At 41.1% G+C, this 16468-nt stretch overlaps 1 protein-coding gene across 3 annotated transcripts in view; it reads left to right on the top strand.

Moving 5' to 3' along the window:
- Positions 1-16468, top strand: part of tcf12 (transcription factor 12) — a 174982-nt gene that overhangs the window by 73762 nt on the left and 84752 nt on the right. For all 3 annotated transcript variants that reach the window (XM_080436664.1, XM_080436665.1, XM_080436663.1), the window contains exon 7: positions 13752-13813. In XM_080436664.1, coding sequence (XP_080292790.1) covers positions 13752-13813 — 62 coding nt within the window. The remainder of the gene's footprint in view (positions 1-13751; positions 13814-16468) is intronic.

The raw sequence follows: 16468 nt of genomic DNA, 5'->3' as shown, positions 1-16468 counted from the left end.
TGTCACGGGGGCGATCAACAGAAAAACCAGTAAACAGCCGTGTTTACATCGTTTTCTGTTTGTTTTTGTTTTGGAAATTTTTGGTGCTAATTTGAACAAGTTTTAGAGAGTTTCCCTTTAACGCATGAGCTAGTCTCTGGCCATATGGTCGGATATGGAACATTAACTTGGGTTTTGTGGTAAGGTAGTGCAGCTCTCAAAACTTCAGAACATGAGCATGGCATGTGCACGCAAACACGCACACGCACACGCACACAAACACACGCACGCACACACACGCGCGCGCGCACGCACGCACGCACGCACGCACGCACGCACGCACGCACGCACGCACGCACGCACGCACGCACGCACGCACGCACGCACGCACGCACGCACGCACGCACGCACACGCACGCACACACACACACACACAGACACAGACACAGACACACACACGCAAACACACGCGGCATATCGCACGCAAGCACGCACGCACACACACACACACACACACACACACACACACACACACACACACACACACACACACACACACACACACACACACACACACACAGATACTCACACCACCAGCGTATTCAGTACATGCTGAGGGAGAAACAAAACCAAACAAAACAAAGGAAGCAAACTGAACTGACGCAGGACAAGTTCATTTGGGTTTAACAGTGCCGTCTATTGTGTTTGTTTTCTTTGGAACAAGGCAAAATGGACAGGTTTGTGCGTGTGTGCGTGTGTGCGTGTGTACGTGTGTGTGTGAGAGGCCCTCGGAATGCATCAGAGAAGCAGTGAGGCGGGCTCACTAATTGGCTGTTTTTGTGGCTGGGGGTTTTGAATTGATCCCTGGAGATGCTGAGGTCACTACCGCTCAACAGTATCAACATAACAGAGCTTGTGTTGCTGCCTGCCCTCCGATCAATAAGGAACACACACAATGAATGGCTACGCAAGCACGCACACACACACACACACACACACACACACACACACACACACACACACACACACACACACACACACACACACACGCACACACTGCCTCTTTCATTCAGCAGAGTTTAATATTTGATATTAAAAAAGAAAAGTCATGTATTATTACCTCTAATTGGCTCACAAAGCTCAGAGCGGAGGTAAACTATGTAATCACGTTGCTCTGCCGATCAGACCCATATGTCTGAGTCATAGGCTAGTGTCAGGGTCTTTGTTAGAGTAGTATTGTACATTATACCCGTACCCTGTCTGCGTCCCTTTTGTGCCCTATATGGAGATCTCTGTATCTGTCAGTCCATGTCCCTTTTATGCCCATATTTAGAGATCCCTGATGACATCAGTATATAACCATATATTGGTATGGACACGGTTCTGGACAGCTAGATATCATATATGCCTATAAATGGACATATCGGTCGGATGCCCACCGCCAAACGACTTGGCGGTGGGCACCGCACTCCCTCGAGTGAAGTCGGTCGGTCCCATATATGCACATGACCATATATAGGCATAGCGGTCGAATCTGTGGCCGTGGACAACCGGGTCTCCATATATGCCTATATATGGGCATATCAGGTTTCTTTAAGGTTATGTATGAGTCATAGTGACATGCCTATATATGGGCGTATCAGGTTTGTTTATGGTTTTGTCTGAGTCATAGCCACGTGCCTATATATAGGCGTAGCAGCTTTGTTTATGGTTATGTCATAGTGACATGGCCGTGGTCCTGCCTATATATGGGCGTATCGGGTTTGTTTATGGTTATATATGAGTCAGAGTGACGTGGCCGTGGTCCTGCCTATATATGGGCATATCAGGTTTGTTTATGGTTATGTATGAGTCAGAGTGATGTGGCTGTGGTCCGCCCGCCGGCCCGCTCTCCCATTAGCCAATTTTAATATAGGATAAACCTTACAGTACACAGTATATACTTTTTGACTGGGGGTCCCGCAGCGGCAAATCTTTTCCCTCTACACCAAATCTCTTCACCAAAAATGAACGATCTACAAGCCCACAATGTGTCGTCGTTGTAGATCTGCTATTTTCGCTCAGCGTTCATCTGTTTTCGCCGATTATTCATCACCTTCTAGAATCTATGGCATGCTCAGTATAGCTGGATGTTAGGGTTCACTGGGTGGTTAAATATTATTTTACTTAAACATAAATTAACTTAATTCAACTTAAATACATTCAGTGATTACTAAAGATGAACCAATGACATGATTTAATAATTAACTAATGAAGTGACTTACTCCTTTAATGGTCCGCTGCTGTCATTTCCATTTTAAGTTATTGAGCGAGGATAACAATCTTCTTACGCCTGCAGCCATGTGAGTTATGAGCAGCATGGTAGAAAATAAACACAGTGTAGAACAGACCTATGATTTGCAATGGTGTATTTTTAGTTGACCTTATAATCTACACGTACATCACCTTCTGGTGTGTGGAGGTCCCTGTCCTCATAGGTCTGATCCCCACTGATCACTTTAATGACTTCATGACTACATTACCATTGAAACAGGAATCAAAGGGAATCACAAGATTCATCCGGAAATAAGGGTGAAAAACAATCAGCCTTTTCGCCAAATTAGGAAAAGATCAGTGGTGGAAAAAGTACTCAGATATTTTACTTATTTACTCTGTTACAAGTAAAAGGCCTGTGTTCAAAATGATACTTGAGTAAAAGTACAAAAGTAGTGGTTTCAAAATATACTTAAAGTACCAAAATTAAAAGTACTACAATGTTTGAAAATAGACGATCTACAAGCTCACAACGTGTTGCGGTGCGACGCGTTGTGAGCTTGTAGATTGGCTATTTTCAAATAGCCTAGGTATAAAATAGGGATAAAGTGGTTAATATATATTTTATAACATAATCATTTAAAGTTACTAGTAACTAAAGTTTTCAAATAATTGCAGTGGAGTAAAAGTACAATATTTGCCTCTGAGAGTGGAGTAGAAGTAAAAGTATCGAAAATTTGAAATACTCCAGTAAAGTAAAAATGCCTCAAAATGTTACTTAAGTACAGTACTTGTACTTAGTTACTTTACACCACTGGAAAATATGGATTCATAAAATGACACACAGTCCCTGTAGTGTCAATTTAACTCCAACAGTGTACTGTATAAATAGAACCAAAATGTACACTTACAGGGCCATTTGGTTGCATTTTAGGGGGTTAAATTAAGGCTATGGATTTGCCTGTGTAATTGAGATCATACCGGAGGCCGAATCCAAAATGTACTTGATTGTTTGACACATTCTGTTGAAGTTTGTAGTCATAAAGGCGATACTTTATGACTCTGCTCAGCTGAAACGGATGATGCAAACAAGATGTCAATGATTTTATTATTGGCTGGATTTTTTCAATGGATTTTACAATAAATCATACGTATTGGCTTCCATGGTCTGTGCATATTGTTGCCTGATGTGGTGGAGAAATATAGTTTAGAAGCCTGTGAGCATATAATAGGCCGACACACTTAGCAGGGAGGTGTCTAGGACAGGGGTCTTTTTCAGGCCATGGACCCCTTTGCTGTGAGAGAGATGAAGCAGGGTTGCATGTTAAACTTTTTCATAGACTTCATAGATAGCTTCATAGACTTGTTTGACAGCACTATCATCAGTGTTGTGTCAATTCATGTTTTTTTGTTTGTTTACACATTATCTTTTGTTAATGTGTATTTTTCAGGCATTTAACCAATTAAACCCTCAATACTTAGTATTATAATACTTTAGCCTGGGACCAGACGAATCTGCCAGTGCAAAAAAAAAATAAGCCCTCTGCGATTTGGGTCTGGCCCCGCACCGTGAATGCATTTCCTGCTCCAGAAGTCTGGGGTGACCAATCTGGGCCCAGTATTCAAATATGGGAGACTGTAATTGATAGTTGGTCGTTGGTCTAACCAATTGCGTCCAGAGCCATATTGTTTTGATCCCGCCCCCTTGGGAGAAGAACTTCCTCATAGAAGCACCAGACTCATATCCACGCAGTGATATAGTCTGGCTACACGAGGCTAATAATACTTGACCTTTGGCTCTGTACTTGGTGTGCTTTTTTTCCCTTATACACTATACCTCTCTGCCGAAAATTGCAGATCTACAAGCTCTGAGAGCTTGTAGATCTGCTATTTTCGGCTAGTATTCCCCTCAGAATAGTATGTTATAGAGTTGAAGTGGTTAATGTAAAAAAAAAGTTCCTATCACAGAAAGTTTTGGCCCCCCCTGTAGTAACTCTGAGGACCCCCCTGAGGGGTCCCGGACCCCCTGTTGAAGACCCCTCTTCTGGAAGGTACAGTAACTCAGCAGCACTATTATTATATTTAGATCGGTATATTTACAGTGGTGTGGTTGGCATGTCTACGTATGCAGGTTTATTCCTGTTAGACTTTGCGTCACGACTCCGTAAGATTGCATCTGTGCTGACGCCGAGGCCGGATGATAAATTAAACCCTGCGTCCCATCCATCAGCGTACGGCAAAAAAAAAGCCACCGCTGATGATCAGAACTTAAAGGCTTACAGTACAGAAAAAAATGAAATAAAAACACAGACCGTCCTGTTACAGTACAAGAGTCCCTGACAGGAAAATGAAACCGTTGGGAGAATAATATTGCGTCGTGTTTTTCCTTTTGACTGCACCTGCTCAGAACAAATGGGGCCTACGGTAATAATAACGATATTAACCCATTAAGACCGGGAACGCATCTGTGTCATCTTTTTGATTTCTTTGGCTATTCAAAAATAGCTTGTAGATCTGCTATTTTTTTTAAAACCGTGAACACTTGTGCAAATCTTTGAAAATTATATATTCTTTTAAAGCAAACATTTTTAACTCAAATCTCTGCTTCTGGGGGTCCCTGGAACAAAATATTTTGAGATGGGGGGTCCGCAGCCAAATACATATCATTTTGGGGGTCCTTGACATGAAAAAGTTTGAGAACCACTGATTATAGCAACATACGTTTGAAAAATAAATAAATTAGAAGACATTAGTAGAATCCCCCAGAAGCAATAAGATTTGATTTACAAATGTTCGCTTTAAAATATCTATAAATTCAAAGATTTTCAAGAATTTTCACGATTTTTCAAAAGTACAAGCTCTCTGTGCCGCGCTATGAGCTTGTAGATCTACTGTTTTTGAATGCGTTCCCGGTCTTAAAGGGTTAAGTTGTGATTGCAGGGCTTGTGATCATCACGCTAGGCCATGCTCGGCGAGACGATAAACAAATCACGGTCAGTGCCATAGAGAGTGTCAGGTCTATAACTCCTCTCGGGTGGAAATTGGTCTGTTGTTCTTCCGCTCTCTTTTTCTCTCTCTCGCTCTCTCCCGCTCACAGTAAAAAGCAAGGCGGGCTTTGAAAGATGATGGTCTTGTTCCAGACTTAAGTACTTCATTAAGCCATTAACACCGGGAAAGCGTATGTGTTATTTTCAGATTTTTTAAGTTGGCTGTTCAAAAATAGCAGATCTACATCTACAAGCATTTTCAGATGGGGGTCCGCGGCCAAATATATATCAATTTATGGTGTCTTTGGCGCAAAAAGGTTTGAGAACTACTGATTTAGAAGGCACGAACATTTGTAACTCAAATCTTTGGGGATTCTACAAATGTCTTCCTAACAGTTTTTCTTACTTATGTTGCTATATATCAGTGGTTCTTAAACTTCGTCAAAAACCTCCCAAAATTATATGTATTTAGCCGCAGACCCCCATCTGAAAACATTTAGCTCAAGGGACCCTCAGAAGCAAAGGCTTCAGTTGAAATGTACTCAAAGATTTGCACACATTTTCAAGATTTCTTTAAAAAAAAAAGCAGATCTACAAGCTCGTAGCCGCGCTATGAGCTTGTATATCTGCTATTTTTTGAATAGCCCAAAGAAATGTTAAAATGACACAGATTCTCTCCCGGTCTAAAAGGCTTAAGGAGAGTTAAGATCTCCACGTCTAAAGTCTTCTGCTTGTTACTTGGTAAATATAGACGATTGGCCAGGACCTATTTCTCTGGCGCGGAGCTATGTCTTCCTCAGCTAGACGAGAGTGTGTGCACTGCTGCTGTGATGAGGGTATATTTTATCCTGCTAATTTAGGTTCCTGGCTTTGGAACTGGCCTACCTAGCAAAAATGTTCCGCCGCCCAATATATCATTTTGTTCTACTTTACTTCAACATCTTAAACACAAGAATCACCTTTACAATTTGATCAGAATTTTTAGCTTGTACGTTGAAATAGTATTTATACAGCCTTTTGGTTGGCTTATATATGTGAATGGTAGAGGTCTGTAAAACAAGCTAGTCATCGTCTCTGTCGGGTGGAAAGCTCATATGTCTAGATCTACAAGCTCAAGCTGGAGCTTGTAGATCTGCTTGTAGATCTGCTAAGATAAGCTGCAACCATAATGAACGATGCCTTTGAGCTGTGGTACACGACCAGTACCCGACATTACACATAAGAGCGCTTGTTCAAGGGTGATAATTTCAGCCCATTGATCATTCCTTAGTCAGAGCGTTTCCATAATGTATGGGTGCATCTACTGGAGGTGTGTGGGGTGTGGTGGTAGTACCTGCTGGTTGGTTCCAGCCAGGGTTGCATGTAGTGGGAGATGGTATGGCCGACATGTTATTGATCACAGTTATTAGCCCACTGCAGCACTGCTAGGAGCAGAGATAGAGCATGTGATTAGATAAAAGGAGCTTACGGGATACACCGCCCTGGCCAGTCGGAACAAAACCACTACTTTGTTCGTACAATGAACAGTATACAGCATTGGTTCCAGGGGGTCCCCAGCTAAATGTGTCTGTTCAAAAAAGTAATAGCAGATATACAAGGTTAAGCTCAAGCGTTCTCAAAGTGTTCTTAAACCTTTTCAAGTCAAAGACCTCCAAATTCATATGTACTACGCAGCAGACCCCCATCTGAAAATGTTCTGTGCCAGGGACCCCCAGAAGAGATGTATATGGAAACAAATCTAAATTATTCAAAATCTTCCAAACATTTTAGATATTTTTCAAAGAATTCCAAAAATAGCAGATGCGCGTCGCAGCACAGCACGAAGTGACGCGCTGTGAGCTAATACCGTAATCTTCGCACTATAAGCCGCACCTGAATATAAGCCGCAGCAGCTAAATTGAATGATTTGTACATATATAAGCCGCACTGGACTATAAGCCGCGGGTGTAAAATCCATAGATTTAGGAGGTCCCCTAGTGGCCGTTAGCTGTAAAAATCCATAGATAAGCCGCACCGTTATATAAGCCGCAGGGTCGAAAAATGGGAAAAAAGTCGCGGCTTACAGTCCGAAATTTACGGTAGATCTGCTATTTTTGAATAGCCAACTTAGAAATGGATGCTTTTGCTGGGGACCCCCTGGAACCCCCCCCCCCCAAGGACCCCTGGGGGACCCAACTTTGAGAATCAATGCCCAACATATATATATATTTTAACCACTTTTAACCTGGCAAAGGTGAAAAAAGTGAAAATCGGTGCGTTGAGATTTTGTACTTCCCTATTCGTGTGCTTTGGGCACATGTAACGTACTGTATGTAAACACAAGTTGATCTCTTCCATACAGGATGGTGAGGCTGATTTCTCCCTGTCTGGGGATAGACTGGGGAGTTTAATAGACTGCAACGTTTCCCCCACACAGCTGTGTGAACTGGCTCCAGTTCAGTTGCTTGGCTTAGTAGCTGCCAGTGACACATAAACAAATTGCAATAGCAAATGGCTGATGTGGTCTCACACTGTTGATCTATTACATTCCACACAGACGCTGACTTGATTGAGTGATTTACTGTATGTGTATTCCACACGGACATCACAATCACACTGGACGAAACCAGATGCATTGCTTAACACATGTGTGCTTTTAGCACATGTGTTAAATTCCAACACCTGTCCAAATGAATACTCGTGCCTATACAGTAAGATATCGTTGCTGTTAGGCAGAAACCTTTTGAGTTTTTTTTCGTAAATGAATGCCCTACTTGATCATACTACAGCGTCACACAAAAGCATCAAAAGTAGCAGATCCGCAAGTTCGAAACGTGTGCGCCGAAGCGTCGTGTTTTCAGCTTGTAGATCTGCTACTTTTGATGCTTTTTAATTTGAATCCTGAAAAGCAACAGTTTTGGACATATGAGGTTTCCACCCGACAGAGACGATATGCTATCAGTTATGAATAATTAGTTGTTGTTTTTTTTGGCAACAACCTAGAATCTAGATTATTGAATAAATGCTATCAAGTTTGCAAATTAACTGTTGCTGGTTTTAAAAAGATGCAGAGAGTGTGTAAATAGAAAGCCGGCACTAGTTACAGCGGCACTATGTAACTTTCTTTTAATGAATACAATTTAAATTTGTCCAATCTGTATGGTCGAGTATCTTATTACAATATAACTTATACCATTGGGGTGGTTGTATTTTGTCTCCCTGCTCTTCTATTGAGACATTTAGATGGTGTCAAAGGTCATGTCTCACCTAGGACACGGGATCTGACAAAAAATTTGACCTGAAGGTCAAGATTGAAGATCCCCTTAGTAATAGAGCCTCTATTAGCTCAATGGTTAAAAAACACATTACATAGTTACATAGTGCTGCTTTAATTCATGGACGATGGAAAGCCTAATATTGCTTTTGATGTAGATTTACAAACAGAGACAAAACAATCTTGGATCTCTGTGGTGCTTGTATCTAGATTTAGATTATTCTTGCCTATTTTTCCATATACCATAAATAGCATACGCCCGTAGTACACAAACAGAAATAGACACCGTTGAGCATTTTAATATACACCAGCTGGGGGACGACACAGGTTGGAATTCAGTACGGCCCCAGAATTATGTATAGGTCCTATATGAAATAATCCCCCGTCGCCGCCTTCCATGTTCAGCATTTCACTATTTTAATGAGCCTTGTGCTGGAAGACGGGAAACCAACAGCTCATTGTTTACCCTGACTGCACATTGGTACATGACACATGACCGCCACGACGGTGCACAGCAACACATTTAACAGTTTAAACGCCTATTTACCCCATCCATTCCTCTGGGATATCCCCCCCTCCTCCGTTTTGGGGCTGTGCTGTGACCCTGAGCGCGTTACAACGCTTGGCTTGGCTGGGTAATATGCTCCAGAGGTTTGAGGAGCTGAGTGACTAGTTACCTCTCTCTCTGCGGTGTATACTATTACTGCAGTCACCTGACGGGGTGGGAAACGGGTTCCCACCGGTGGTGGAAAAAGTACTCAAATTCTTTACTTAAGTAAACGTACCAATACCGCAATATAGAAATACTCTGTTACAGGTAAAAGTCCAGAATTCAACATTTTTAAAGTACAGAAGTATTACAAAAGTATTCGCATCAAAATGGACTTAAAGTACCAAAAGTAAAAGTGACACGTTGTGAGCTTGTAGATCGGCTATTTTCAAATAGCCTATCTATAGAATAGGGCTAAAGTAGGTAATGTTTGTTTCATAATATCATAAATAATATCTGAAAAGTAACTAGAACTAAAGTTTTCATATAACTGTATTGGAGTAAAAGTACAATATTTGCTTCAGAGTAGTGGAGTAGAAGTAAAAGTACTGAAAATGGGAAATACTCCAGTAAAGAAAAAATCCCTCAAAAGTGTACTTAAGTACAGTACTTGAGTAAATGTACTTAGTTACTTTACAGCACTGTTTCCCACCCGACTGAGTATGACATGAAAGCAAAACGTCCACCGTGTGAACAATTACCATAGGCTCTATGCACAGCAGTCATATTGGAAAGCTATCGGGCCTTACTTCCTTCACAGGTGTTACCAATGATACTAATTAAGGCTCTGTTCCATTCTGGTCAAAACAGAGTGCACCCGATCTACTATGAATCACCCCGTTCAATGGAAAGGAATTACATTCAAATGTACAATCTCTACAACCCCGCTCACCCGGGTTGCACAAAATAATGACTCCTAAAAAACCCATTTAATGGAAGTACATCCAAATGTCCCTATTCTATGGGGTGGAGTTGTACGATCTCTACAACCCCCGCTCGCATTGTGCGGAGGACCCATACCTTCTTCTGATTGGTTGAAATTAACCGGAACTGTCTGAGGCGCGCCGTCTGAAGCGGACTTGAGCTGATAATATTGTGCATGTTGGCTCACTGTAAACACTCTGCTACACCAGTGGGTCTCAAAGTGTGGTCTAGGGGTACCCTCATGGTTCCTTGAGGGGGTTCCAAATGGCCGCTTACGGGTGTGTAACCTCCATAACTCTGAGAGCGTACAAATGGAACCGAATGGACCCTTCCGGGTCCATTCGGTTCCATTTGTACGCTCTCAGAGTTATGGAGGTCCTTCTATTTAAGGTTTGAGAACCACTTGTGCTATACTAAATGTAACCTGCAACCTGTTATTATTTTTGTCTGTTTTGAATATAATTTTGCCGTTTTCACAAAGTCTGTAAATGTTAGTAATTTTTTAAGTGAGGGAGAAGAGTCTAGAACGTGCAGTATGGTCAATAGAGAGGGTTTTCTGGGAGTGCATCCTTTTTGCCCTTGTGGGGATTGGAACAACAACCCTGTCCATCAATTATTCACAGCGGACATAGTGTGGATGTGACAAAACACATGCTGCTGATGAATATTTCACCCTCAAGGCGTGTCCTCCGCTGTCCGTGGGCGTGGACCCTCGCAGCTACACGGTTACGCAGTAGAATCAGACCTGTAACGCTTGACCAGACCTTTTACTTCTGAGAGGATCATTTTATGAGCATTAATGAGTTTACACTAAACCTTCCAGCAGTCAAAGGGTGGCTGTCTCATCCTACATTATCGTTGTTGTCGGGCAGAAACCTCTTATCACCATATTTCAACTTTTTGTGTTTTTTCGTAAATCCAACGCCCTATTTGATCATACTACAGTGTCACACAAAAGCAACTAAAGTAGCAGATACAAGCCCAAAACGTGGCGCGAAGCAACGCGCTTTGAGCTTGTCGAAAAAAAATGGAATCCTGAAAAGTAACAGTTTTGGACATACAGTATGAGGTTTCCACCCCACAGAGTCGATATTTATTGTAGCATAGGCCCTACGCTATACAATGGTTCCCAAAGTGTGGGCCAGGGACCCCCCGAGGGCAATTGAGGGGAGTTCCAGGGGGTCCCCAGCAAAATGAGGAACAGTTTATTTTCACTATTTGTTTCACTGGCTAGAAGTTTTAACCCAATGAGAGAATGTATAAGAATGACTATTTCAGACCTTAGGTTTCATTCTCTCCCCTGTTTTTCTACCGTCCTACATTATAGACTGTACAATTTTGTACTAAATCTAATGTAACAACTAAAATGTTCTCTTATTGGGGTCCATTGCACAAAATCTATTGGGCCTTATACTACCTTGGCATGAAAATGTTTGAGAACCACTGGATGCACATACAGTATAGGAAATGTTCCAGTTAGCCCTACATTTTACCCCTATTTCATCTTTAGAGAGGTTACTCTGAAATGTTGCATCACATCAGAGTTTTGTTAACCCATTCAAACCAGGAACACATCTCTGTCATTTTAGATTTCTTTGTCTATTCAAAAATAGCAGAACTGCAAGCCCATAGCGTAGCACTCGGTGCCGCGCTATGAGCTTGTAGATCTGCTATTTTTGAAAAATCTTGAAAATGTGTGCAAATCTTTATATATGTTTTACAAATGTTCACGATTTTTCAAAAATAGCAGATATACAAGCTCTGAGCTTGTATATCTGCTATTTTTGAATAGCCCAAAATATAAAATAATGGTTATCAGCTCAAATCTAAAACGACACAGATGAGTTCCCGGAGTGAATGGGTTAATTCAATAAAAAGAAAGGAGCTTTGCCAGTTAAAGCATATTTTCCTGCTATTCTCATCCTCCCATCGTCCCCCCTAGAGACGGCGGAGCACAGATGCGTCTGTCTCTCGGAAGAACCGCTCGGATAAGCTCTCTTACGGGTGGACCGCATCACCTGTGCCTGCGAAAAGCGACGTTCAAATCAGTCTTGGTTCGACCAAAAAAAAAATCCAGGCTATGCAAGTTTTTAACTCACTAAAAATATTTTACCTTTTTCCCCCGAGTACACAGAATTTAGTTGCCGACGCTTGCGTCCGCCGCGCTTGTTGTTGTAATGTTTGGGAAGTCTGACAAAAAATAATGTACGATGTTGTTAAAAAGTTATTCATCATTTCCCCCCTTGTAGGAGTCTCTTTTTTTCCCCTGTTTGTTTGTTTGTTTTTTTTGTGCGAGGAGAGTGAAAGTGCTGAGTCTAGATATTGTTGCAGAGGGGTGATTCATGTGCTTTGTGCGTTGCGCTGTGAGTTTTGTTTTGTTCCCCTGACGGCTGCTTTGGAAGCCATGTCTCCTAGGAGTCTGCACAGCAGACATGTGACACTGATGGAAGGATGCTGTGTAGGAGGAGGAGATCCTTTTGTTCCATCCAGTCAAGGATACATAAACAAAACTAAATCCTTAGATTTTAACCCATTAAGACCGGGAACGCATCTGTCATTTTAGATGTTAACCACTTTAACCATTATACCTATACTTTGGCTATTCAAAAATAGCAGATCTACAATCTCATGAGCTTGTAGATCTGCTATTTTTTTGAAAAAATCATGAAAATATGTGCAAATCTTTGAATATATATGTATTTTAAAGCGAACATTTGTAACTCAAATCTTTGCTTCTGGGGGATTCTACAAATGTCTTCTAAATCCTAACAGTTTTTTGAAAAAACGTATGTTGCTATAATCGGTGGTTCTCAAATGTTTTCATGTCAAGGACCCCCAAAAGGATATGTATTTGGCCGCGGACCCCCATCTCAAAGTATGTTGTTCCAGGGACCCCCCAGAAGCAAAGATTTGAGTTTTAAAAAAATCGCTTTGTAGAAAATTGTAGATCTACAAGCTCATAGCGCGGCACTCGGTGCCGCGCTATGAGCTTGTAGATCTGCTATTTGTGAATAGCCCAAAGAAATCTTAAAATGACACACAGTTGCGTTCCCGGTCTTAATGGGTTAAAATGGGGAAATAGTGGTTCATGCTGTTTTGTGTGATGTTAGATATACTGTACGTACTGTACATAACGCTTTTTGTAATTACATCCACGTTCACAATCTGAATAATGGTCCTTACAAATTATTCACCTATTACAACATTTACACCGATACTGTCATTTTCATACATTTCATGTATTGTTTTCAGTTTTGCACCTGGTCTCTCCATGAACCCTAGTGTCCCTGTTGTGGGGCATTCGGCAAAAAAATTATCATATTGATCATATTGACAGATGACTACTATATAATATATCATAGTGTATATTGTCAGTAATTATTTTATTTTTATTTTTATTACATTTTTACTTATCCTTATCCGTCCTTATTTTGGCCATGTCATTTTAGATTAAAGGGATAGTTCACCCAAAAAATGTTTTTTTCTATGGATTAGTCACCCCATGGAGACTTGAATTCATGGATATTTGTATGTTTTTGTCGCATTCCTAAGCCAATAATTTGATGACCAACGGACCGGTAGGCAGTGGTTCTTTGTGTCTCCCGCCGGTCATCAAATTATTGGCTTAGGAATGCGACAAAAAATTAAAATATCAATGAATTCGAGTCTCCATGGGGTGACTAATTGATAGAAAAAAATGGCATTTTGGGGGTTTGACCCTTTAAAGTAAAAAAAAAAAAAGAATATAGATAAATGTTTAAAATATATAAAATAATCAAGTATGTATATTTGTGTGTTTCCACAGGTAAATCAGAGAGGACTTCGTTTCTTGGCTTCGGGCGGGAGGCTGCCGCAGCTGGCTGTCAGGTAAATTTCATATCCGCTATTAAACTTCTTTATTGCTCTATAACATTGCGATCGGTGTAGCTAGAATTTTAGTTTTTTAACATCATCTTTTTATGGCCCAATGGTAATAATGTGTACATGAACTTCAAAATGATGATTGTAATGCGAGGCAGAATGCCACCGCCAGACAGGTTAAAGACCATATTCTGATTATGTAAATGTGATTATGCTCTTTAATCACACTAAGTATCATTGCAGCAAGTTGTATGGAGACTCAGGTGTTGTACTTCGTCTCTGTCGGGTGGAAACCTCATATGTCCAAAACCGTTAGTTTTCAGGAATCAAATTCAAAAGTATCAAAAGTAGCAGATCTACAAGCTTGCTTGCTTGCTTGCTTGCTTGCTTGCTGATCTGCTACTTTGAATACTTTTGTGTGACGCTGTATCAGTGGTCTAAAGTAACAAAATACATTTACTCAAGTACTGTAATTAAGTAAAATTTTGAGATATTTACTGGAGTATATCCAATTTTCAACACTTTTACTTCTTCTACTCCACTACATCTCAGAGGCAAATATTGTACTTTTACTCCACTACAATTATTTGAAAACTTTAGTTACTAGTTTCTTTGCAGATTTAAATTATTAAATTTTAAAACATACATTAACCACTTTAGCCATATTTTATTTATTTTTTTATTAAAATTTTTATCCCACGATTTTGTAACCCAGTTTTTTCACCCAGTGCCAATTGTCTAAGTAAACCTGGGCGCTACACTCCCTCTGCCAGCCTAGGGAGAGCCTAGCTCATGCCTCCTTTAATGCATGAGAGCTAGTAAGCCGCTTCTTATCACCTGACAGGGGGGAGTTCCCCTGGTTAGACGTAGTGCGTGGAAGGAACACGTTATTCCAACCAGTTCCCTTCCCCTCCATCAGGCGGCCCGGCTGACCAGGGGGAGGCAGTATAGAGACCAGGATTACTGCATGTTTTTGTGAGGGTACCTACCCTAGGAGACACGGGTACCTACCCTAGGAGACACGGGTACCTACCCTAGGAGACACGGGGAGAACATGCAAACTCCACACAGAGAGCCCTATTTTATACCGAGGCTATTTGAAAATAGCCGATTTACAAGCTCACAACGCGTCGCATCGTGACACGTTGTGAGCTTGTAAATCTCCCATTTTCAATCATTTTAGTACTTTTACTTTTGATATTTTGATACCAATACTTTTGTACTTTTACTCAAGTAAATTTTTTATTCCAGACTTATACTTGAAACAGAGTACTTCTACATTGCAGTATTGATACTTTTACTTAAGTAAAACATTTGAGTACTTTTCCCACCATTGCGCATGTACTGTAGTATGATCAAGTAGGCCGTTAAATTACGTAAAAACACAAAAAGTCAGAGTACGGAGATAAGAGGTTTCTGCCCGACCTGTAGGCAATTACGTTGTTTGTGCTGAGTAGCCTGCTAGCCTTCAGGAGCTTTGAGATTAGGTTTAGAGCAATACAACACAGAGATGTCATTAGAAGATGGACTTACATCGTGGGGTTAAGTCTGAGGTCAGCGTGGCCTTTGACCTCATTGATCCACGTATTAGCCCATTCCTCAAACCCACACCCAAGCAACGTCAAGTATACGTAGCTTCAGAAATACCCTTAGCCTCCGCTATCCTGCAGTTAGACCAGTGGTTCTCAAACGTTTTCATGTCAAGGACCCCCAAAATGATATGTTATTTGGCTGTGGACCCCCCGTCTCAAAAATATGTTGTGCCATGGACCTTCAGAAGCAAAGAATTGGGTTAAAAATATTCGCTTTAAAAAATATGTACATTCAAAGATTTGCACAAATGTTCACAGTTTTCAAAAAATATCAGATCTACAAGCTCATAGTGCTCCACTTCGTGCCGCGCTATGAGCTTGTAGATCTGCTATTTTTGAATAGCCCAAATATAAAATATGGTCAAAGTGGTTAAAATGATTGTGACCCTGGTACCCCCCCACGGACCCCTGGGGGTCCCCAGACAGAACCAATCAGTTAGACAATACGCATGATGTTAAATTGGCAGCAGCGCTTAATTCTACAGTTTCAGAAAAATTATGAGGTCAGTGGTATGGCCATTACTGCTGCTTTTCTAACTGTTTCACTGTCTACTAGTCTTAAAACAATAGCTTTAAGAAGTTCACAATCATTTTACAGTCAAATTGATCTGTAGTACTGTGCTCGTCTCATCTCGTTTTGTCTGCTTTAAAATGATGTAGGCAAACCGCCAATGATGGTAAAGGAGTCACTACTAATTGTGAATTTTCAAATTCAAATAAAAAGCAAAACAAATGCACCTGCAGGTGCAATCCTTGTCCGCACCGACATATTCTATATCACTCCGTTCCTCAGATATGATAGATTATGTCATTTCAACCTTAAACCTTGATTGTGACCGTGACCTTTTGCCCCTTTGGAACCCAAACGTTAACCATCTCTCCAGGGCAGCCCTGCTGATCATTCCCATCTAGTTGTGTGAATGTGAATGTGATCATCTGTACACAGTTCTTTGACTTTGACCTTTTTGACCTTTTCAACCCAAAGATGAATTATCACTCCAGGGCAGCCTACTGGGTCCTTCTCGTTTCATGGACATCTGCCCATCCATTCTCAACGTCTTGTTCACAG

This window comes from Gymnoscopelus braueri, assembly GCF_963280865.1.
Source record: "Gymnoscopelus braueri genome assembly, chromosome: 1".
NCBI lineage: Eukaryota > Metazoa > Chordata > Actinopteri > Myctophiformes > Myctophidae > Gymnoscopelus > Gymnoscopelus braueri.
This window is presented reverse-complemented; position numbering and strand designations above follow the sequence as displayed.